This window comes from Mytilus californianus, unplaced genomic scaffold (assembly GCF_021869535.1).
Source record: "Mytilus californianus isolate M0D057914Y unplaced genomic scaffold, xbMytCali1.0.p SCAF_28, whole genome shotgun sequence".
NCBI lineage: Eukaryota > Metazoa > Mollusca > Bivalvia > Mytilida > Mytilidae > Mytilus > Mytilus californianus.
The window spans coordinates 1,891,214-1,916,193 of NW_026262677.1; the positions used below are offsets into that span (position 1 = coordinate 1,891,214).

The 24,980-nt window shown below is 33.4% G+C and overlaps 1 protein-coding gene across 1 annotated transcript in view; it reads left to right on the forward strand.

The window, feature by feature from the left end:
* LOC127732793 (putative ankyrin repeat protein RF_0381) overlaps positions 1-24,980 on the forward strand; it is a 101,378-nt gene that overhangs the window by 37,884 nt on the left and 38,514 nt on the right. Inside the window, exons 5-7 of the mRNA XM_052241970.1 lie at positions 7,387-7,450; positions 7,914-7,951; positions 22,211-22,291. Of these exons, the coding sequence (XP_052097930.1) occupies positions 7,387-7,450; positions 7,914-7,951; positions 22,211-22,291 (183 nt within the window). The remainder of the gene's footprint in view (positions 1-7,386; positions 7,451-7,913; positions 7,952-22,210; positions 22,292-24,980) is intronic.

Genomic DNA, 24,980 nt, shown 5'->3' on the forward strand with positions numbered 1-24,980 from the left:
ATTACAAATTAAAGAACTAGTGCAAAATGTTTGCTTAATTGTGATTAAGATATGATACATTTGGTCTGAAACAATCCAATGATATCTTATAGGAGTTATTGTCCCTGAAATGATTAAATTTAAGGTTAATTGATTATTACTCCAACTTGGTACATGATAAAGCCATAGGGTCTTTTGCAAACTGTTGGTTGACATATGACCTTGAAAAAATAAAACCAGAAGTGACCTTGAGTGAACCGGAAGTAGTATTTTTTGCACTTATTTCATGAAAAAGTACCTAGAAACCATATATTTTTTGAATGGTCATAGGTTTACCTATCATTTGAGACCAGAAGTGACATTTTATAAACCGGAAGTAGCATATTATCTTCCTTATAATAGGCATAAGTATATACAAACTATATATTTTTGGAATCAGTGTGAATAAAGCTATCATATGAGACCGGAAGTGACATTTTCTAAACCGGAAGTTGGCAATCATCTCCCTTATTTCAGGCAAAAGTATATAGAAACCATTTATTTATTGAATCAGTATGAAGAAATCTATACTTTGACGCTATTTATAACTTTGAGTAAACCAGAAGTAGCTTCCTATCAATTATTTAGAATATTGATGTGGAAAGACCTTCAATTGTTCTTTGAACAATTGGTTTTTAATTTTTTTTTTCTTCCACCTAATTTTGTTCTTGCGATAAATATTTGTTTTACAATATGTCGCTTAGATATTTGGTATATGATATCGAACAGTTTATGCGCTTTGAAATTTACCCTGCGTAACCAAATAATTTTCTTTGTAGGAGTTATCTCCCTGAACACTGTTTTCCTTGTGCAAGCATCTCCTCCGTAACCGTAAAAGAAAGCGACAAATTTATTTTACCAAATTGCTCGTTATATCCTCAGGATGTTTTGTCCAATTTTGACTGAAGTGATACGTAAACTCCATATGAGAGTTATTTCCCCATCTGTATTTGACCTAAGGGATATATAAATGTATAGCATGAATGGTAAGTGATAGAGACCTAAGGTATATTGATTTAAGTTCATTGGTTCATTTAAATGAAATTGAGGCCAAGGTCAAAGGTCAAGGTCATATTCTAAATTTTGACTTTTCCTTGTTATTTCATCTCCTCTGTCACTTTTAAAATTACAAATTAAAGAACTAGTGCAAAATGTTTGCTTAATTGTGATTAAGATATGATACATTTGGTCTGAAACAATCCAATGATATCTTATAGGAGTTATTGTCCCTGAAATGATTAAATTTAAGGTTAATTGATTATTACTCCAACTTGGTACATGATAAAGCCAATAGGGTCTTTTGCAAACTGTTGGTTGACATATGACCTTGAAAAAATAAAACCGGAAGTGACCTTGAGTGAACCGGAAGTAGTATTTTTTGCACTTATTTCTCGGAAAAGTACCTAGAAACCATATATTTTTTGAATGATCATAGGTTAACATATCATTTGAGACCGGAAATGAAATTTTATAAACCGGAAGTAGCATATTATCTCCCTTATTACAGGCATAAGTATATACAAACTATATATTTTTGGAATCAGTGTAAATAAAGCTTTCATATGAGACCGAAAGTGACATTTTCTAAACCGGAAGTAGTCAATTATCTCCCTTTTTACAGGCAAAAGTATATATAAACCATATATTTTTGGAATCAGTGTAAATAAATCTATCATATGAGACCGGAAGTGACATTTTCTAAACCGAAAGTAGCCAATTATCTCCCTTTTACAGGCAAAAGTATATATAAACCATATATTTTTGGAATCAGTGTAAATAAAGCTATCATATGAGACCGGAAGTGACATTTTCTAAACCGGAAGTAGCCAATTATTTCCCTTTTTACAGGCAAAAGTATATATAAACCATATATTTTAGGAATCAGTGTATATAAAGCTATCATATGAGACCGGAAGTGACATTTTCTAAACCGGAAGTTGGCAATTATCTCCATTATTTCAGGCAAAAGTCTATAGAAACCATATGTTTATTGAATCAATATGAAGAAACCTATGATTGGACGCCAATAGTAGCTTTGAGTAAACCAGAATTAGCTTTTCATCAATTATTTAGAAAATTGATGTGGAAAGACCTTCAATTGTTCTTTGAACAATTGGTTTTTAATTATTATTATTATTTTTTTTTCTTCCGCCAAATTTTGATATCGACAAAATTCTTTTTGTAAATTGTTCGTTACATCCTCAGGAATTTTTGGCTAATTTGGATCGAAGCGATTCGATGAAATTTTATAGGAGTAATCTACCTTTATGAAATAAATTTGTCGTTATCTTTTTGTTACTCATAAACTGTAAGCCGTATAAACCTATAGTCTTTTTATTTGAGGTCCTTGGATCCTAACTTCGAAAATGAGGTCAAGGTCAAAGGTCAAGGTCATGTTCTGAATTTTGTCTTTTGCTTGTTTTTGCATTTTCTCCAATATTTTTAATGTTATATATTAAAGAACAAGTGCAAAATGTTTGTTTTATTGTGATGAAGATATGATACATTTGATCTGAGACAATCCAGCGACATCTTATTTGAGTTATTGCCCCTGAAATGTTTTATTTTAAGGTAAATAATACTTCATATTGGTACATGATAAAGCCATAAGTTCTTTTGCAAAATGTTGGGTGACATATGACCTTGAAAAATGTCAACCGAAAGTGACCTTGAGTGAACCGGAAGTAGTCATTTTTGCACTTATTTCATGTAGAAGTACATAGAAACCATATATTTTTTGAATAGTTATACATTGATGTATCATTTGAGACCGGAAGTGATATTTTATAAACCGGAAGTAGCCAATTATCTCCCTTATTTCAGGCATAAGTATATATAGACCATATATTTTTGGAATCAGTGTAAATAAAGCTATCATATGAGACCGGAAGTGACATTTTCTAAACCGGAAGTAGCCAATTATCTCCCTTTTTACAGGCAAAAATATATCAGAACCATATATTTTTGGAATCAGTGTGAATAAAGCTATAACATAATACCGAAGGTGACATTTTGAAAACCGGAAGTAGTAAATTAATTACCTTATTTTAGACAAAAGTATATAAAAAACATATATTTTAGAAATCAGTATGCAGAAACCTATCATTGGACGCCATTAGTAACTTTGAGTAAACCGGAAGAAGAAAATTGATGTGGAAAGACCTTTCATTATTTAAAATGTTGTTTTCATTTTTTGATCTGAGGGAAACACACAAACACACACAGACAAATATACTCAACACTATTTATTGCTATGTGTACAGTGAAAAATATATATAAGTGTTTAAATCCACGCTATATTAACACCTGTCTCCTTGGCATTTACACTACATCTCCTTATTTTATGTATTAGTGGAAAAAAGAAAATGTGCACCCTAATAAACTGCTGATTGATTACAAACTTGATATGAAGTCTCAATTGATTATAATGGTTTAAATCTTCTCAATCATTAAAACATTATTTTGTTTATTTCTATCTATGTTCAGGGATGAGATTATTCTAACCACATAAAATACATATATAGAACACATTATTTATTGTAAGAAAAAATAACGTACAATGGTTCGATTGTATTATATGTTATTTTCTTTGTCAGTAAATAATCTGGTCCCTTTTCTCAGTAAATTTTTGATACGTTGGCTTGATCGAGACAATACTTTTAATGTTACATGTTAGGATGTAGTTTCTCCATCCATATCCAATGCACATTGTATTACAAATATTGTCGACATACCGATATTAAAAATGTTAACAAAAATATCGTCTCAACATCGTTAACATTGTAAGTACACTTATTTTCTGTTAACATCGCTGACATCGTTAAGTTCCGATATATACAATAAAGTAACGATATCGTCTCAACATCGTTAAAATTGTAAGAACTTTTATATACTGTTTACATCGTTGACATCGTAAACATCGCGATGCATTAAATGTTGTAATGATATCGTATTTATAATGTTTACATGATATTGTGTTAACGTCATTTACATTGTACCTTCCTAATACTGTTTACATCGTAGACATTGTTATCATCGGGATGTTTACAATGTAGTTTATAATGAAGTAACAATATCGTGTTGATATCGGGATATTAACAATATTTACACGATGTCAGGAAAACATCGTTCAAATTGTAACAACTCTAATATACAGTTTACGTCGTTGACATTGTTGACATCACGATGTAAACAATGTATTGTCAATATCGTGTTTACCTCGTTTACATTGCAGTGTTCACGATATCGTGTCAACATCATTTATATATACTAACACTCATATACTGTTTACATCTTTTACATCGTTAACTTCGTTATTGCCAATAAAAGGCGACTTTCCTCGTTAATTTTTCATTTTTTTTTCTTTTCAAACAATTATATCAAATGTTTTAAAGTGTGAACAAAAATCAATTATTTTTGGCAGTAATATAGCGGTTAAAATGCCTTAAGAACATATATACGTATTTCATCTGCATGAATATGAGTATTTTTATTAAATTAATTTTTTTTTTTTTAATGTTTTAGTTTCTTATGCAGAAAACTTTTACAGATAAAAAAACAAGTGAACACAATCAAGTATTACATAATAAACTAAATAATTATTGATTTAAATCATTATTGAACGAATAAGCATTAACACAAGCTTAGCTAGGAGACTAACACTTTGATTGTTTTCTTCTATTTCTTACAAGTCAATCCATATTAAACATGTCAGAAATCTTCAGCATAAACAAATTGTATTTTCCAAGTGACATAGATTTTTTAGCATATTTATGTTTCACAACAAATTGGAATGTCTGTTCATATGCTTCTGTGTTACATTTTTTAATTGTTCATCTGTGTATGGATTTACATCACGTCGACACCATTTGTCTACATGGTTTGCAAAGTACATTTCATCTACAACAACTCTCTACACGACTATGCTGAAACGATATTGTTAACATCGCGATTTTGAAAAAGGAAACGAAGTAAACACAAGGCTAAAGACTCAGTTTACACTATAAAAACGATTTCGACACGATATTGTCAAAATTGTGGTGTTGACGAGATGAAAGATGTAAACACATATACTAGTATATAGTCTCGATATACAATATAGATAAGATATCGAACCATATTGGTCGACATAGCGTTTTTACAATGCAAATGGTGTAAACAAAAAGGTAAAGACTCGGTATACCTAATTAACACAGTGTTGGCACAATATTTCTAATTCCGATGTTGACGAAGTAAACGATGTAAAAACAATACTAAAGACTCAGTTTACATAATAAACACGATGTTGACACAATATTGTCATTATCACGATGATGACTATGTAAACGACGTAAACACACATTCTCGATTAACAAGATAAACACGGTGTTTACAAGATATTGTCAACATCGCGATGTTGACGATGTGAACGACGTAAACACAAAGATATTGACTCAGTTAATAATATGAACACGATATTGACACGATATTATCATCATCACGATGTTGAAGATGTGAACGATATAAACACAAAGGTTAAGACTCGGTATACAATATAAACACGATGTTGACTCGCTATTGTCAACACGCCGATGTCTACGATGTGAACGATGTAAACACAAATATATAGATTTGATATACAATATAAGCACGATGCTGTCTCGCTATTGTCAAGATCGTAATGTCTACGATATGAAAGATGTAAACACAAATGTATAGATTTGATATACAATATAAACACGATGTTGTCTCGCTATTGTCAACATCGCAATGTTTACTATGTTAGCAATGTAAACACAATGTATAGATACGATACAATGTAAACACAAGAATGACACGATGACATTGCGATGTTGAAAATATCGATAAAACATCGTACACTGGACATACTTCAGTTTCTCAGACAAATGTGTCCATCAGGAATAGGGATTGTAACTTGCACATTAAATTAAACACAAAAGTTAAGGTTTTCACATGAAAGTATGCATATCCATTTATACAACTATATGTAATGTATACCTTTTTATTTTTATAATCATGCTTCGCTGAATTATATAAAAAGAACACCGCGCGACCGTAAAACGGAAAACAGCCAACTGTGTGTACGAAAACATGGCATTTCAGGATAACAGACACCCAAACTGTGCAAAGTAGGCAAAGCGTTTTGAATGTACTGATGAAAAACACTCGTAAGTCATGAACAATTCCGTATGATTTACGCTCATTTTAATCGTAAGAATTTTTGTGAAAATAGTTGCTGGCTCCTTTGGTGATTTTTTACACATATGAATTGTTAAAGACTATATTTTGATCTGAATGTGTCTTTTGTGGTTACCTGTTTAGTAGGGGTTGGGTTTCATTGACGAATAAATCAATCAAATTTCCTTTTATGCGTATTGGATAAAGGGCAGAATAGTAAACTTTTTAACAAATTTGAACAAGGAGTTGGACTGTAATCTAACAGGTATTTGAAATGTTGAGGAGAAAACAGAAAAAGATCGAGATGTGCTGTCAATACAAAATACTCCAAGTTATATTTTTGTAATATATCTCAAAAAGTAAAACAACAAAAATACCAAACCCCAAGGAAAATTCAAATCGGAAAGTTCCTTATCATACAAATTATCCACACACCAACCCATAAACATTCGCGAAAATATACCTACCGTGAAATTCTTGAAAATAAATAAACCGAAATAAGTACACAAGCAGTGTACTAAGGAATAATTTGAGATTAACAAAGATCATAGTCAGAAGTCATCTTTAATGGAATGTGACACATCATATTTAGGTGTTGCACTATGTGCCATTTATCAAAAGATATTGTTATTGAACGAAAACATTGTATTTCAGGATAACAGGCTCCTATACTGTGCAAAACAGGCAAAGCGTTTTGAATGTACTGATTTCAGCGCTTCCCAACCTCGTTATTTATATTTTGTTTCAACCTGTTTTACTTATAGTTCTATCAATGAGTCTTTAATTGACGAAATTCATTTCTGGAATAATGAATATTAAGCTGCGACTCTTTTTACAAAATAACTTACGAGTAAAAACACTCATATGTCATGCACAATTCTGTATAACTTAAGATCAATTCAAATCGTAAGATTTTTTGTGAAAAATAGTCGCTGGTTCATTTGGTGATTTTTACACATAACATATTATGTCTTACTGAAGACTGCATGTTGCCCTTGAAGTGTATTTTGTGGTTACTTGTTTAGAAGGGATTGAGTCTCATTGACAAATACATCGATCATATCTCCTTTTATGCGATTTGCGCGAATGACAGAATAGTAAATTTTTTAACACTTTTGCACGTGAAGATGGACTGTAATCTAAAAAGTATTTGAAATACTGAGGAGGTTAATTTTGTATAATATTTTTCAGATAATGAATGCGTGTATTTGAATTCAACAGAGAAAAGTTTTAACTGCAATCCTGTTATTCATACGTAAGTAAGCATTATATCAGTCGATAATTTGTAAATTGATTTCCCTCAACTTCAGAACCTCACTTTTTTGTCGAGGATTTTTATGTAAACTGGATCCGAGAAAATATTAGTACCATGAATAAATACCCCAAAATCAATGTGATAGAATCTCCACAACACCTTTGATTCAACCCATCATTTTTACTTAAAATGTCCTGTACCAAGTCAGGAAAATGGCCATTGTTATATTATAGTTCGTTTCTGTGTGTGTTGCATTTTAGTGTTGAGTTTCTGTTGTGTCGTTGTTCTCCTCTTATATTTGATGTGTTTCCCTCAGTTTAGTTTGTAACCCGGATTTGTTTTTTGTTTTTTTTTTCTCAATCGATTTATGAATTTCGAATAGCGATATACTACTGTTGCCTTTATTGATGATGTACAAGTTATTGTAATAAGGAAGCTGCAATAAATCCGTCTTACATTTCAGGCATACAAATGGATCTGACATGGACACTTTACAAAAAGGCAAGATATATCATATATTATACTGTTTTTGTGTTTCAAGAATTTTTAAAACCTTAGTATTTTAATATGATTGAATTTATGTTTTAAACACACACCCACGGTTGCAAGTTTACTCTGGAAATTTTCATATGCGTTGCGTTCAAACTCTAATATAAGTTGTCAATACAAATCGATACACCTGTCTAAAGGACGTTTTCTAGGACATCAACAAAATGCAAACCAATATAACCTTCCTCCAAGATTTGTGGCTTATTCAAAATTGACTTCCCTGAATACAATGCAATTTTATGTGATAAATTATATGTTAATCGTTTACCAATTGTTGGGCCTTATTGGAGACACCAATCATGACACAAAACACCTCAAAGTAGAAAATTGAGAATGTTCACTCATTCAAATAGAGGATCACACCATGGGCGGACCCCGGATTCGAGGAAGAGGGTTAGGGGTCTGTGCATATATGAATTTAATGGTAGAAATGTCATCAAGCGTAACAAGCAATTCTTTTAACAATGTTATGCGAAAAAATGATAAGTATACAAGTACAAAAGCTACGGACGAGTTATGGACGTAGAACAATACGTCCGTAAAACATATTTATTACAGACGTTTTATGGACGTATAGGACCACGTCCGGGAAACGGATCTTCCGTATTACAGCATTATAAAACATCAGTTTTAAGGACGTTTCTAAAACATCCGATTTAAGGACCTTTGCTCACATGTTTTATTTTTGTTAAAAACATTGTATGATATGGATACAGAATAAAGGACCACATGAATATGGTAGAAACACAACAGAAGACACTAACCCATCTAAATGTAAAAACTCAGATACAGGACAAATGAGAAGAGAAATAGAGTCACAACTAAGACAAGAAATGCAAACTCAACAGCTTGAAATGTGAAACAGGTGGAACAACAAATGATCCAGTTCATGTGCATAAACAATGCAATCACATCCCAAATGATGCTACAATCCCGAAAAGGTGGAACACATTTTATTAATGATAACAACCATAATACTAGGAAAGACAGCCTAGTGGATCATTAGCATCAGATGTGGAATACTCAACAGACGGAAGCGCAAAAAACATTTCAAGAAACAGGCCACCTGTCTAGACAAGAACACTATATGAACGGCTTCCACCAAGAAGACCATCATCAAATTCCAAAGACAGACTATAATTCCAACAAAACATGTCAATTGGGCATTATAAATAGTCAACTACCTTTTCCAGGAAATGCACCTGAACAATTGCATCTTTCTCAACATATGGGATCAAATAAACAACGATCAGAAAAGGACTATAACTCTAGTATACTTGATCATCTAAACAACAGAGATAAAAGACCCTATCTCCCGAGACAAAGAAATGATCAAGAATATCAACACCAAATGGCCAAAAGAGAATGTCACTTGAACGTTCACCACCAAGATCACCAAGTCAGACATACCGATGAATTCAATCACACAAAAAGAACTGTGCATAGGAAACACATAAATGATATCCATGACCAAACGACTGGATGGGCTGAAGCACATAAAAATGCTTACCAACACAATTATCACCAGCCACATCATGTACAAGGACATTCCAACAAGCATTTGAATCAAGATACAAAAATGCAACACATACAACAATATCAGATGCAGAATTCAAGCCAGGAGTCCTTAAACATGTTAAAAAAGAATATACCAGTCCATAATGAGCAACACCAGTACAGTCAACTACCAAGCTACGTCCATCAGATGGACAATATTCCTCTTGGTACATGTAAACCAACAAACTTTCAACAAATGGTAGTAAATTCAGCTAGTCAACTACCAACACGAAGTATGGAACACCAAAATAGATACAGAGCTGCCGCAACATGTGACTCCAGAAATATACCTAACAGAAAGTTCTTTTTACCACCACCATACAGTCCGAGTCAGAGTAATTTCAAACCTTTCCACTCCACTCCAGACGTAGAAAGAAAGCAAACTATACCACAACAACAGATAAACAATATATCAGAACAAAAGACTTCTATAGGAAGCAATGAGAAAAATAGAATGCAGCTATCAAGTTCTTTTTTAGAGATGAGAGGGACTCCAATACCTCCAGACATCAATCAAGAAGAAATCGAAATAGGAAGAACCAACAGACAATGCTAGAGATTGTCTCCTTTTCATTGAAGGGATTAAAGGTAACACCCCATATCTCAAAGAATTACAGTCCAATTCAAATATAATATGTCTTCAAGAACATTGGCTACATGGATATGAGACTAACATTTTACAGAAAATTGCTCCCGATCATGACTACCATATCTCCTGTTTTGATGATAACAACATTGATATAGAAAACCACAATAGAAGAGGAAAAATGGAGGTGTTATAACTCTTTGGCCCAAAACTCTTTCACATAAAATAAAAAAACTTGAAAAAGAGGAAAGAGTAGTGGTAATTGAAATATGTGCAGAGACTCGTTAAGTATTAATTATCAACAGTTATATGCCAACAATGATGACAGGATCTGAACCTCAATATAGAGAGCATCTAGATAAAATCTCATCAATAATAGACAAGTATGATAACACTCATAGTATTATTGTAACTGGTGACCTAAATGGTTCATTAATATCAACCATAAATAACAACCATGATAAACTTCTGAAAGAGTTCTGCAGGAAACATCATCTGAACCATACATTTGAGAACAATCAAGACTCTACATTTTACCACCATAATGGTAAATCATGCTCACAAATAGTCTATATCCTGGAGAATAAAGATACCGACATATTAAGGAGTACCACAATAGAAGATCAATACCATACAAATGGATCAGCACATGTTCCAATAAGAGCGAAAACTAATATGTCAATAGCGTCTGATAAGATAAAAGGAAAACAGTCAAAACCAAAAACCATACTCAAATGGGAAGACACCAATATAGGGTCTTATCAAGAAGCTATAGAAACACTACAGGAGCAGAGTAACATCCCTGATTCTATAGCAGACATAGAAGAACAGGCATTTAACATCATCGATATTCTATCCAAAGCCAGCAAAACAAATGTCAAGAAAAAAAAAGTTTCTTTAAAGGGACCAAATTGGAAAGCCTCTGAGAAGGTTTAAGAGCTCATATCAAAAAGTAAGAATGCCTTTTATAGCTGGAAACAAAATGGAAGACCTAAATAGCAGGACAACAGAGTGTACACGGAAATGAAAAACTGCAAAAGAGAAGTAAGAAAACAAGTCCGCCAAGAAGATCATCTGGATAGCCAAAGATTTTACAATAACATGATGAATAATCCTGACTCGAAAACTTTCCACCGGTTGATTAGAAAAAACAGAGCACAATCTGATAATTCAACAACATTGATAATAAAGGATACAAATGGAGATGATATTGTAGAAAAAGAAAAGCAAACTTACATCTTTGCAGAATTTTACGAAACATTAGCAACTCCTGCTACAGAGGAACATTTTGACTCAGTATATACGGAGGAATGTGAATTAAGATACAATCTAATCAACTCAATTGTACATCAATCTACCATCAATAGAAATGACATCACACAATTTACAGAAGAAGAGATAAAAAAAGCCATCAATGAACTGAATACAGGGAAAACAGAGGATGGCTACTCCTTAACAGCTGAGCACTTTAAATATGCCGGTAATACAATATTATCAGATATTGCTAATCTTTTTAACATCATGCTGACAGGGACAATACCTGATATCTTCAAAACAGGCATTCTTACTCCAGTTCATAAAAAGAAAAAAGATCCAACCTTAATAACAAACTACAGAGGCATTACAGTCACCTCTGTCTTTTTTTTTTAATATGCATTATTAGAAAAAATGCCTGACCTGAATGCTAATCAGACGGAACTCCAATTTGGGTTTACAAAGGGTCTCTCACCAATCATGGCTGCTCTTATTGTTTCTGAAGGCATACTACATGCAAAACAACAAAAGAAAAACCTATATCTAGCAACCCTTGACAGTCAAAAGGCCTTTGATGTGGTACATCATATAATCTTACTAGAAAAATTATACTATGAAGTTCCAGCAGATGTTTGGAAAGTAATTAAAAATCTGTACTCAAATATGTCAACGGAAGTAAAATGGAATAATCACATCAGTAAAAGATTTCCAATAAAACAGGGAATAAGACAAGGAGGTGTCCTATCCACTCAATTTTACAAGTCGTATATAAATGACTTGCCAATAGAACTAGAAAAAAGAGCCCTAGGACTATCAATAGGACTGGAATATTGTGGCAGTCCATTATGTGCAGATGATATTGTACTGATGTCAACAGACGATACAGAGATTCCAGCAATGCTTGATATAGCATATAATTATTCCTGTGAACACAGGTACAATATCCATCCCCAAAAAAGCACTCTTATAAAGACAGAAAGGACGAAGTCGAAATATCAACCAGAAATTATCAAATTAGGAAATTAAGCAATACAAACTGACAACCAAGCAACACATTTGGGAATCATTCGAGCATCTAAAAACGAATCAAGAATAAATATACAAGAACATATAAGTATTGCAAGAAAGACTCTGTATTCTTTAATTCAAGTGGGACTAAATGGAAAAGGAGGTCTTAACCCCAAAACAGCTTACAAGATCTATCAAGCTTACATACTTCCAAGACTACTATATACGGCCTGGAAATACTTCCTCTGAATTTGACACAAATAGGAGAATTAAGGCAATTCCACATCAAAACTATCAGATGCTTCCAATCCCTTCAAATAAGAACTTCAACAGCTGCTGTATATATGCTTTTAGGCGCAATACCAATTGAAGCAGAACTTCATAAGAGACAACTTAGCCTGCTATATTCTATTCTAGTAAGTGAAAACACCAAACTAAGAACTTTAATGGAAAGACAACTGATTGTAAACTCAGAAAATCCAGAAAGTTTCTTTCCAAGGGTGAAAGAAATCTTACAATATTACAGTCTAATGCCAATTCACGAGCTGGAAAAAAATCTTCCAACAAAATTTCAATGGAAAAAGCAAATCAACACAGCCATAGCCGACAAATGACAAGTAAGCTAAAAACCGAAATGAAAAAAAATAAATTCTTAAATTCTGCAATACAACAGAGCTCAAAATACATCAGACTCACCCAGTATGGAACTCTTTACCATCAGTCACATATGGGGTAAAAAAGGCACAAATCAAAGCCAGATTACTAACCGGTACATACCTTTTAGAATGTGACATGCAGAAATTCAAAAGGGAACAAGAAAAAGCAAATTGTACTCTTTGTCATCTGGAAATAGAAACTCTAGAACACTTCTTACTCAAGTGTCCAGCTCTTTATGATAAACGGCAAAAAAGTTTCCCGGATTTGAAAAAAACTCATCATACAATCTGTTGGATATAGCAAATGGAATGACACTTTCAAAGGGAACCAGACATTAATTATTCAAATAACTATAGACTGCACAACAGTAGCCAAAGTAATGAACTTTAGTCCAGAGACAATTATTCAAATCGAAAATCTTAGTAGAGATCTATGCTATGGACTGCATACACATAGAATACTATTGCAAAAGATTAAGACTTTATAAAGTGATCTTCAACCAATGGACACAAATTCTAATGGCTGTAAATTTCAAATTTTATATTCATTTTTTTTTTAATTTAATTATTGAAATTACATATCAGATAATATAAGGCTTGATGAGGACCACAGATTGAGGACACTATTACATATATCATGTACAAACCTGTGGAAGCTACTATTTTTTTTACAATCGTAATCATTTTTAGGAATTTAGTCACTTTTAAATTTTAAATGAGTTATTATATACATGTTATTAATGCAAGTAATTAAACTTATGTAAATATTTCCATTGTAAAGTAAAGTATACTAAAAAGATAAATAATGGCCTGTTGTAAATATATCCCCTTACCTCCTTTTCTTTTATATTAATGTTTAATTTAAATATAAGGTCTATATTTTACTACCGTGTGACACGGGTGCTCCATTGCTGAAGAATCTACGAAGAAAAGAAAGACAACTCGCTTAAGCGTTTAACTGACATAGACATTCACTTTGTGAATCAGTTATGCGCTTGCGTATAGCATTGTATGAAGATAATTCGCCAAAGGCTGTAAACTTTTATTGTAATTGATGTTTCAACCTAAAATACACAATATGACATTATTCAAATAACACACAAGTCACAAGTTTGATATGTTGACATCGCGATTGATAAAAGTTAGTAAGACACAATAAGCAGTTCAAACATCCGCGAAACAATAATGTTGCATATCACTTATGCATTGACGGCCTATTTCATATCAATCATTTGCTATTAACTTGTTGGTTTTCCAGGATGAACAAAACAAGGTTTTTTTCAAAAACCATTCAAAGGTTAATCGAGAAAGGGGAAAGAAACGAGTCTGTATACTATACTTTTCTTCTCATAATTATACCTCCATTATTTGGAGTACCACTTCTTTAACGTATACTGTACTTCATCACATCATCAATTCAGGATAAATCCGTCATAAAATCAATACTAATATCGGAAAATGTTATCAGATTAAAATAATCGCCATACAATCCAAAATTAGTTATCAATCAAAGTTATAATGTTTATCGATCCGATACATTCCCCGCCATAAAGTTTCTGTGAAGTTACATCTCATTTGTTACTAATTGGTTCTTCAACTGGAAGCAACACTACAAGTCTGTGTGCAGATCTTCGGATCAATAAGTCCTGAGTTCCGGTGTATTTAGTTCCAGGTCCAATGTTCTTGTATCGAACGGTTACATCCCTCGTCACACCATCTCTGCTTGTCTTTGCTTCAAATATTTGTCCTAATTTCCAATTACCACGAAATGAATTATTGTCCTGTACAAGAACAAGGTCCAAAGCTTGAAGGTTCCGCTTACTGACATGCCATTTTTGCCTAATAATTAGCGATGAAAAATAATCTCTGTGCCATTTTCTCCAAAATGTATTAACTACTTGTTGCACGAATTTCCAACGTTTTGTGAAATTGTCTGATTCACCCAATGTCCTACGGGCACATTCGGAGATGCTCTTCCAAGAATAAGATCATTTGGGCACAAGTAACTTCCCTCGTTTGGATCAGACGTTGAAGTTCCTATAGGTCGCTCATTCAAAATGTTGGCTACTTCAAATAGCACGGTTTGTAGTTCAGAAAATGTCATGATTGACTGTCCAATGGCAAGACTCAAACTTGACAGATTTAATCAATGCTTCACTGCATTCATTTTCCCAAGGAGCGTCAGCGGCTTTCGTGAATTCCCATTCCATGCCATTACCGTTCCCAAACACTTTGATAGTATCCCAATTCCAATTTTTTATCACTTCCTTAAGTTCCTTATTAGCTGATACTAGTTGTAATCCAAGATCTGACCTCATTTTCTTAGGATATCCTCTTACAGATGTGAACCGTCGTAGAACCATAATAAAACTACTAGTATCGTATCCATCGGCGAGATCCACATACACAGCTCTACTGCTCATGCAATTGAACAGTACGCCATATGCTTTTCCATGAGTGCGCCTCTTAACGGTATCTTGATTGCAAAGGGTCCAAAGAGGTCAACTGAACAGTACGAAAACGCTGGTGACGATTGAAGTCGTTCCAATGGTAATGGTCCCATTTGTTGTCCAATACATTTGTTATCTCGCCTTCGACATATAACGCACTTTTTTCTAATCATCGAAATGAATTTGCGCACCTTTGGTATCCAGAATTTGCTTCTCACTTTAGCTAATGTTACATCTACTCCTGCGTGATCCTGATCATGTACTGATTTTAAATATAACCACACATAATGCCCTTTATTGGGTAACAGCATTAAATCAGTTCTGTTCCAAGTAGCTTTCAGCCAATCAACTAATCTTTTACCAACAACAACTATACCCGCCTCATTCTTTTCTGGAGATAGTCTTCGAAACGTTTTTGTCCAATTATCCGAATTGTCTCTCTGTAAATATCTAATCCATTCAAGTTCTGCTGCATTTAGACTTTCGGCAGTTATACCCATTGAAGCACCTTTGGATGATTTCGCAGTGACGATACGCATCAGTATGCATGTTACTCGCAAAAGCTTTGAATATGAGAAAATGTTTTCCAGTTTAACATCTTTGAAATCCAAACCAGACATTGAATCAGTTATCTTCTTGATGTCAGATGACATTACAATACCTATCGTGTCGTGTAACTCGTCATTACCTAAATTACAATCTTGCCTTAAAGGCCACTGGTCTATTGGATCATTCAAAAATTCAGGTCCATTTCTCCATATTGAGTTCTTAACCAAATCATAAGAAATTTAATCCTTGTCGCGAGGTCCGCTGCATTGAATTCACTTGGCACCCACCACCAATCGGACGGTTCAGTTTTATTTTGAATTTCTGCTAACATTGTAGCAACAAAGGTGCCGAATCCATAACTTTCTCGTTGAATTTGTGCCCTAACAATCATCGAATCGACTATGTGTATAACACGACTAAATTTGTAATCCATCTCCTCGACTAACTTTTGTCTAATTCTAGCTGCCAATACACCTCCACATAGTTCCAGTCTTGGAACAGACATCTGTTTGGTTGGTGCTATACGGTTCTTTGCTATCACTAATCGTGATTCAAATCCTCCGTGTGCTGTTCCCCATCTGACATATGCACATGTTCCATTAGCTAATTTACTTCCATTCGAAAATATAACTAGCATGGGATCCCCAACAGCATTATCGGGTTTTAAACATCTATGAAATTTCAACTGTTCTATGTCAAATAGCTCTTTGAAAAAATCCATCCATTCTAATCGTGATTCTGCTGACATCGCATAATCCCATCGAGAATTGACTCGAGTTTTGTCATTCGTATTGTTTTCTATGCATAGCTTTCGCATGAGAACCTTAGCTGCTAAAGTATACGGAGTAGCAAGTCCTAACGGATCATACACACTAGCAACTTGGCTGAGTACCATACGAGGAGTTAATGATGTAGGTACGCTACTTTCAATCTTTGATTTCGTTATATTTTCTCCTTTTCGAACATTCTTGTACTTAGGACAAAAATGTATCTTCACCTTGAAATCGAACGAGTCTTGTTTGGATCCCACCTCATTCCAAGAATTTTTTCATGTGCAAATTCATCTAAATCAACCTCCACAGATTCACCACTGTCTTGTGATTGTTATGTACTACCGCATTTTTGATTTCCAGATATAATCCAATGTATAATGAGGAAACCTCCACATGCCAGCATTTTTTCGGTCTGCTGGGTTATCAAACGAGCACTATCTACACTTTCAACTGACTGTAAAATATCATCTACATAACTGTTTCTTATCACCATTTTTGATGCATCTGGGTAGATGTGTTGATACATTTTTGCTGTTTAATGTAATGCAAGCGTCGAAATCGCTCCACTTGGTCTGTCGTCAAAAGTAACTGTTAACAATGCATAATGATCTGGATCTCTGTGTGTTTCTAAATTTCTCCAAGCAAATCGGTGTGTGTGCTGATCTAACGGTAAAAGTCTAATCGCATGTGTCTTTCATAATCAACTTTGAAACTTGGATAATCACGAATGGTGCCAGCAAAAATAGGAGCCTCTAATTTTTTCACCCTAAAAGTTTCAGTATCTTTACTTTTCTTAGCATGCTTCATCGTGTTTTTTGTTCACTTAGTTTACTGTCTTGTTCACGTTTTATCTTTTGTTTTAGATTCTCACACAATGATCTTGATTTACAAAGTTCTCGGTACATACCAGTTAGATCATGATTAAGTTCATTTATCTTTGGTTTGTCGTCTTCACCTTCAGAATCAAATGTTTCTAGTTCTATATATGCTGTTTCCAAATCTTGAAGTATTTTTTCAACCACAGTTGTCGCTAACTCATCCTGTATTCCTTCTAATAAACGACCATATATTCTATGAAATCTCCTTTTGGCTGTTTTTCTTTTCTTCTTTGTTAATCTTATGTGATCGGCATCAACAGACATCTTGCCTTGCGTTGAAATGTATGAAGATAATTCGTCAAAGGCTGTAAACTTTTATTGTAATTGATGTTTCAACCTAAAATACACAATATGACATTATTCAAATAACACACAAGTCACAAGTTTGATATGTTGACATCGCGATTGATAAAAGTTAATAAGACACAATAAGCAGTTCAAACATCCGCGAAACAATAATGTTGCATATCACTTACGCATTGACGGCCTATTTCATATCAATCATTTGCTATTAACTTGTTGGTTTTCCAGGATGAACAAAACAAGTTCAAAAACCATTCAAGGGTTAATCGAGAAAGGGGAAAGAAACGAGTCTGTATACTATACTTTTCTTCTCATAATTATACCTCCATTATTTGGAGTACCACTTCTTTAACGTATACTGTACTTCATCACATCATCAATTCAGTAAAAATCCGTCATAAAATCAATACTAATATCGGAAAATGTTATCAGATTAAAATAATCGCCATACAATCCGAAATTAGTTATCAATCAAAGTTATAATGTTTATCAATCCGATACAAGCATTAGTCTTTCTTTCCGGCGACATCAAGTTGACACGTTGTTTCACTGCTCCGAAGTTTTTTGGAGTTTGTATTTTTTTTTGTTGAAAGTTTTTCAATAGATAAAGACATTTTTTGATTGTGGTAGAAACAGACAGAGTAATTATGACAAATACGTCTCTCAGTGAAGACGATACTTCCTCAGTCAGGCAAAAGGTCGTTCAGGACACTGGTAAAATAGATAAAATTTCGAAAAAGAAAACTAGAGGTAAGAAGTCGTCTAAAGCAAAAACAGATGATTCAGGCTCTAGAGAATACATGGGAAAATAGTTTCTCCAGCTTTGAGGCCAAATATGGACTTGTTCATCAGTATAAACAGTGTTGACAAGGAAACTGTCAACAGTTGTAGTGAGCAGAGACCTAGTACATCATGCGAAAATGTGGAGAAATACTCCTTTGGGAGTGCGTAGACCACAAACTGATTTAGTTTTTGTTTTCCTGTTGAGCAGGAGAGTGATTGTGTGGATGCTTTATCACTTAACCCAAATGACAGAGTGCATGATATGGGTATGTGTTCAGATGATGATTATCTTGGATCTGTGAGTCATGCTGATGTTAATATCAATATATCTACATGTACGTCAAAAAAGATTTTGTAAATATTTCAATTTTAGTAAAAACAAAGTTCGTGAAAATGACGCTTCTGAAATTTCAGACAGTATTAATTTATTTTCTTCGTTTGGAGAGGATGCTAAAACAAAAACAGAAAGTGAGTCTGTTGGTATTATATTAGATAAAATTAAGATTGAAATATTATCACACTCTTGGCATTCTAAGAATACAGGTGCAATGACTGCTAACAAAGATGAACATAAAACATGTTTTCCTGTTCATGACAAATCTGTCGAACATTTATAGGTACCAACTTTAGATGATATGGTGTCTAATTTGCTTCATAGGAAACATGGAACTAAAGCTTTGTCTTTCAATGGCAAGAAGAATAGTATACATACACCTTTTGTCAATGGGATAAAACAAAACTTGCATATCAGGGACAGATAGCTTCTTATACATCCTTGGCTTTCAAATATTTGACATTGAGCGTTCCTGATGAAGGTAAATCCATAAAAGTGTTTCGGACGCATGAAATGTATAACGTGTTGTTTTCATTTTTAACAGCACTTGGTCGATACCTCTGCTGCCGGACTATCAGTCCCCGATGGTATCATTAGCTCAGTAGTCAGTACTTCGGTACTGACATAATATATATATAACAAACCTTTTTAAAATTGTCCGTATATAAATTTTGAAATTATTTAGAAACTAAGGTTTCAACTCCCTCAGGTAAAGTTGACCTTAGATAGATTTGTCTATTTTTTAGGTCCTTTTGGGTCGTATAGCTTTTTGACTATTTCGGTTCTTATACATCCCTGGCTTTGAAATATTTGGCATTGAGCGTTCCTGATGAAGGTAAATCCAGAAAAGCGCTTCGGACGCATGAAATTCATAACGTGTTGTTTTCATTTTTTACTGTACATACAATATCAAAATCGATAGTGAACACCTTTCAAATGGATTATGATAACAAGAAACGCATTAAAGCACATTCAGCGAGGGCAATAGACCCATCATGGGTTTTATTTCAAGGAGCTTCACTTAAATCGATTCTGGATTCTGCAGATTGGAAAAGAGAATCTACTTTATTAGATTTTATCTTAGAAATATTGACGTCAGTGTTTTATCACAAGACTAAAACAACAAAAAAAGGGAAAGAAAATAGAAAAAAAAAGATGTAAATATTGTATATAAATAATTCTATCAAATCCGACAAGTTGCGCAGAGACATATGACTTCTTTTTAGATTTTAAAAGTAGTCAATTTAATTGATTCATGGATTCTTGATAGACATTAATAGTCAAGACAAGGAAAAATCAAGGAGGGGAATTGAAATAAGAAGTGTAAACGATGTACATATTTTATTTGAATAAGAAATTACATCCCACCCAAAGATACAGAAAACGCTTTGCAATCTGGAGTAATCCAAATTGTTTACTTGATCAGGTAAGTGTAAAAAAAATAAAAGTATTCAATTTGTTCACAAATTTGTTGTTGGGAACGTAGTTACACTTACCTAAAATACCTCCCTCCCTAAGTATTACTCTGGCGAGATCAACTTGAAGTTGCAGGAGACTGATGATATACGCAAGCGCATAACTGATTCAGAAGGTGATCGTGTATGGCAGTGAAACGCTCAGAGCTTTGACTCTTAAAATCGAACATCACGTATCAACTTTGAAAAGCTATCTGTCCCGATGTATAATGCCGATAGGGCTTATTTTTAAAGCTTCACCTCTTACCACTGGCGAGCAGTCTATTAGATTTAGAAACTGGTGGAATATATCCTAAATTGCTCACCACGAACAATCCCCTCCAAGACATCTTGCGCATTGTATCCAGGAATTTGAATAAAAAATAATTAAAAGATTTAAACGAGACGGCGTACTTTTAGACACTTTTACACGAGAGTAGATCACCTGAACATTCAATCGTACCGACATATGCGGAAACAATCTCAGAATCACACTTGAAGAGAAAAAAAGCAAATTTGTAAGACCTCTACAAACATAGGATACCGAGACTAAAGTATTGTCAAAAGGTCTTATTTTCTGTCCTACGCCGGTCAAAATTGATACTTTACTTTTGGAAGATGACCTTGACAAATTAGCAAGATCTTGCAGAATCCAGGAACACTTTTCTAACAATGACACTACTAGAAGTAACACTCAAGGGGACATAAATGATCTCTCTCGACTCAGATGAAGAACAAGAAGCTTTCGAAATTCTAAGATTCAGAAAAAAAAGTTCATGTTTTGCTAAAAAACCCACAAAATGTACCACTTTAGAACATATTATTGACAAAATTAAAACTGTCCACCACCACTTCCCAAACATTCAAAAACCTGAACCCTAAGCCGGGACGTTTCTGTCTTCTCCCCAAATTACACTAAGTCAATAATCCAGGAAAACCATTAGGTTCTATGACCACCCTACAGAGAAAATATCAGAACTAATTGACTTTCATCTAAGACCACTTGTAGAATATATTACCTTCCGCAATATTTGTGAAAATAAATAAACCGCGAAAAATGTACATATAAAGTGTACTAAATCAATAATTTGAGATTAACAACGATCATAGTCAGAAGTCATCTTCAATGGTGTGACACATTATATTTAGGTGTTGCACTCATCAAAGGGTTAAAAAGTTATGTAACGAACAGAAAATGTGAACAAATCAAGTATTGTTATCTTGAGGTCAAAGGTCAAGTTCATATGAAACTCATGATGATATGCTCAAGGCCATCTTGTGGTAATACACCTTCACATCAAAAGATACAATATTCAACCAAACAATGTTGTATAAAAAGAAAATGAGGAAGAAGAAACACAACTAAAATATGTATATATCTCTCTCTTTGTTTAAAAGGAAAAAGAATTAGAAAGCATTTAAATAGTACAATGTATATATATTATGTTAGTTTTCCATACATAGTTGTTATACGTAGCTAAGTAACTTCTTATTTAAGTTCGTAAAATGGAAGATATATAACAATAGGTATTACGCACGAGTTTCGGATGAATCTGGACATATTACGGATAGGAACCAACGGATGTTTTACGTCCATAGATATTTTACCTATAATTTTTGTTATAGGTACTAAAAAGTTTCAACCTTGGATGAAGTCTTTACGAACAACTTTAGCAGTAAAAATAGTGTGTATCGCTCTAATTGCAGGTAAACTAGTTACTACAATGTTAAGCATTTAGTATTAATGGAACAAATAACGATTCACGTTTTATGTGTGCATTTATTTGAAGTGTCGTAACTAAATCTAAAAGGACATATTAACTGAGTGAAATGCCCTATCTAATGCACTTTAACTAATAAGTTAAGATCGTTTGTTTAAAACCAACTGTTTTAGCTTGAAACAAATCTGCCACAGTTCTTATCAATCGTATTCTCATTTTTTTTTATTTGATAAAGTTAACAGTAAACAACATAACAGTATTGCAAAGAATACGACTAGTAGAGAATACGTAAAAAATAATATAAGATATTAGGTTTATAATTTCGAACCCCATACGCGTTTTGTCGAAATATGACTCATCAGTGGCACATAAAAGGGTTAAAAGTGTTCTAGAACAGTTTTGCCCTAGAACTGCTCTAGGTTAGAATTATCCAAATATATTCTAAAATTGAACTGTCAGGATCCGAACTATGGAAGAACTGTAAAAATATGTACATTTGTAATAGGGTAAAACTGGTGAAACCTGTTCCACGTAAGAACTTTCCGAAAATTTTATAAGGTTGAACTTTTAGGATATGACAGTTGTTTTCCATTCGTTTGATGTGTTTGAGTTTTTGATTGTGCAATTTGATCAGGGACTTTCCGATTTGAATTGTCCTTGGAGTTCGGTATTTTTTTTTTTTTTTTACTTTTAACTAACTATGTAAGGTCACATTAGGGACATAGTTAAATGCTGCACACAATCTGATGGTGCATTTTATACACCATCATCCCAACTGAATATGTCAATGTCAATGTCAATAGTCAAAATAGTTTGGTCTCGGGACAAGGTTTAAAAGAGAACAATAACAAGAAAAAGTAAAAAAAATATAGTACAACATAATGTCTTATTGAAGAAAATAGACATTAAACCAGAAACAATGTAGAAGGATCCAAACTATAAAGTATCCCAAACTTCATGCTAAAGTGAAAAATCAAACTATACATTCACCATGTTCACTGTGTCTAAACTAACCCACTTACCAACAGACATAGAAAAAGTAGGCTTTCAGTCTATTTATTTTTTTTTTTTGTGATATTGAAGAACATACATACAAATATAACTGTTTTTGATTGTGAGATGTAATATTTTCTACAATTTTTCTAGATTAATGGAGAAATAAGTAAATAGGCACATCAAAATGGTGAATTGAGTGAACCTTGCCTTACTCTTTAAATTGTGCACATTATACGGAAGGAAAGGTACTCAAAGAAATATACATATTAAGATGGAGATTGCAAGACTATTCACTTTGTGCACCTATTACATGTAACGTCATTATAACTACGTCTTATTAAGAACAACCTAAGTGGTCATTTACCCCTTTGCGCTGCATGGACATTTATTTACGAGGGCGAAACTAAACAAATAGTACATCATGGTTTTGAATTATAGATTTCAGGTCCGGAAAAAAATAAAATAGCAAGAATACCCAACTCCAAGGAAAATTCAAAACAGAAAGTCCTTTATCAAATGGCTAAATCAAAAGCAAAAACACATCAAACGAATGGAAAACAACTGTCATATTACTGACTTAGTACAGGCATTTCCTTATGTAGAAAGTGTTGGATTAAACCTGGTTTTAAAACTAGCTAAACCTTTTACTTGTATGACAGTCACATCGACTTCCTTTATATTGACAACAATGTGTGAGCAAAGCAGACAAAATAGATAAATTTGTCAAAAATTATGATACAGCAGTCAACATTGTGTTATAATCTTAATCACTATACAAACAAATAAATATTTCAACAAGGAAAGACAAAATGGCATATAGGCACTCTATAGACAAAGTACATAGCCAAAAATTGAAGACAAGATCATAACACAATAATACAATAGCGGGATGTACAAATACCAAGACACGCCAAAAGTGTATTACCAAAAACGGACTAAACAGTAAAGATTAAAAGTGTATACAAAGGCAAACAAATAAAACACTATAAAACGTCCTCAGGAATGATAATGTCTTTTACAAATATAAGGCACTGATTTTCGATTGCATCTAAACCTAAATATGATGTCATAATCTGAACTATGCGACGGTTGATTGGCTAGAACGTTTCTTCGACGTCAAGTTTGAGCTTATTATGGACAGCTGATCGGGCACCATGTTATGATAGAAGTCAGGGTCAACCACAAAAACACGTCAACAGGAGAAGGATGCTTATATTTTGAGGTAAGTTTGTTTCAAACTATTTTAGCCTTTAACTGCCAATATTCGTCGATATTCATTTTAAAGATGATTCAGTATGGATGTAGATAAAGCTATATAGAAAAAGTAAAATAACATAAAATACCGAACTCAAAAGGAAAATTCAAAACGGAAGTCCCTTATCAAATGGCAAAATCAAAAGCTCAAACACATCAAACAAATGGATAACAATTGTCATATTCCTGACTTGGTACAGGCATTTTTTTATGTAGAAAATGGTGGATTAAACCTGGTTTTATAGCTAGCTAAACCTCTCACTTGTATGACAGTCGCATAAAATGTCATTATATTGACAACGATGTGTGAACAAATAAAAACGTAGTTTACTTAAAAAGGGGGCTATAATTTGTTGAATTCTCAGGTTGTGTTACATGTTTCGCTGTGAACATGACTAGGACAGTCTAAATAGACAAATTTTATG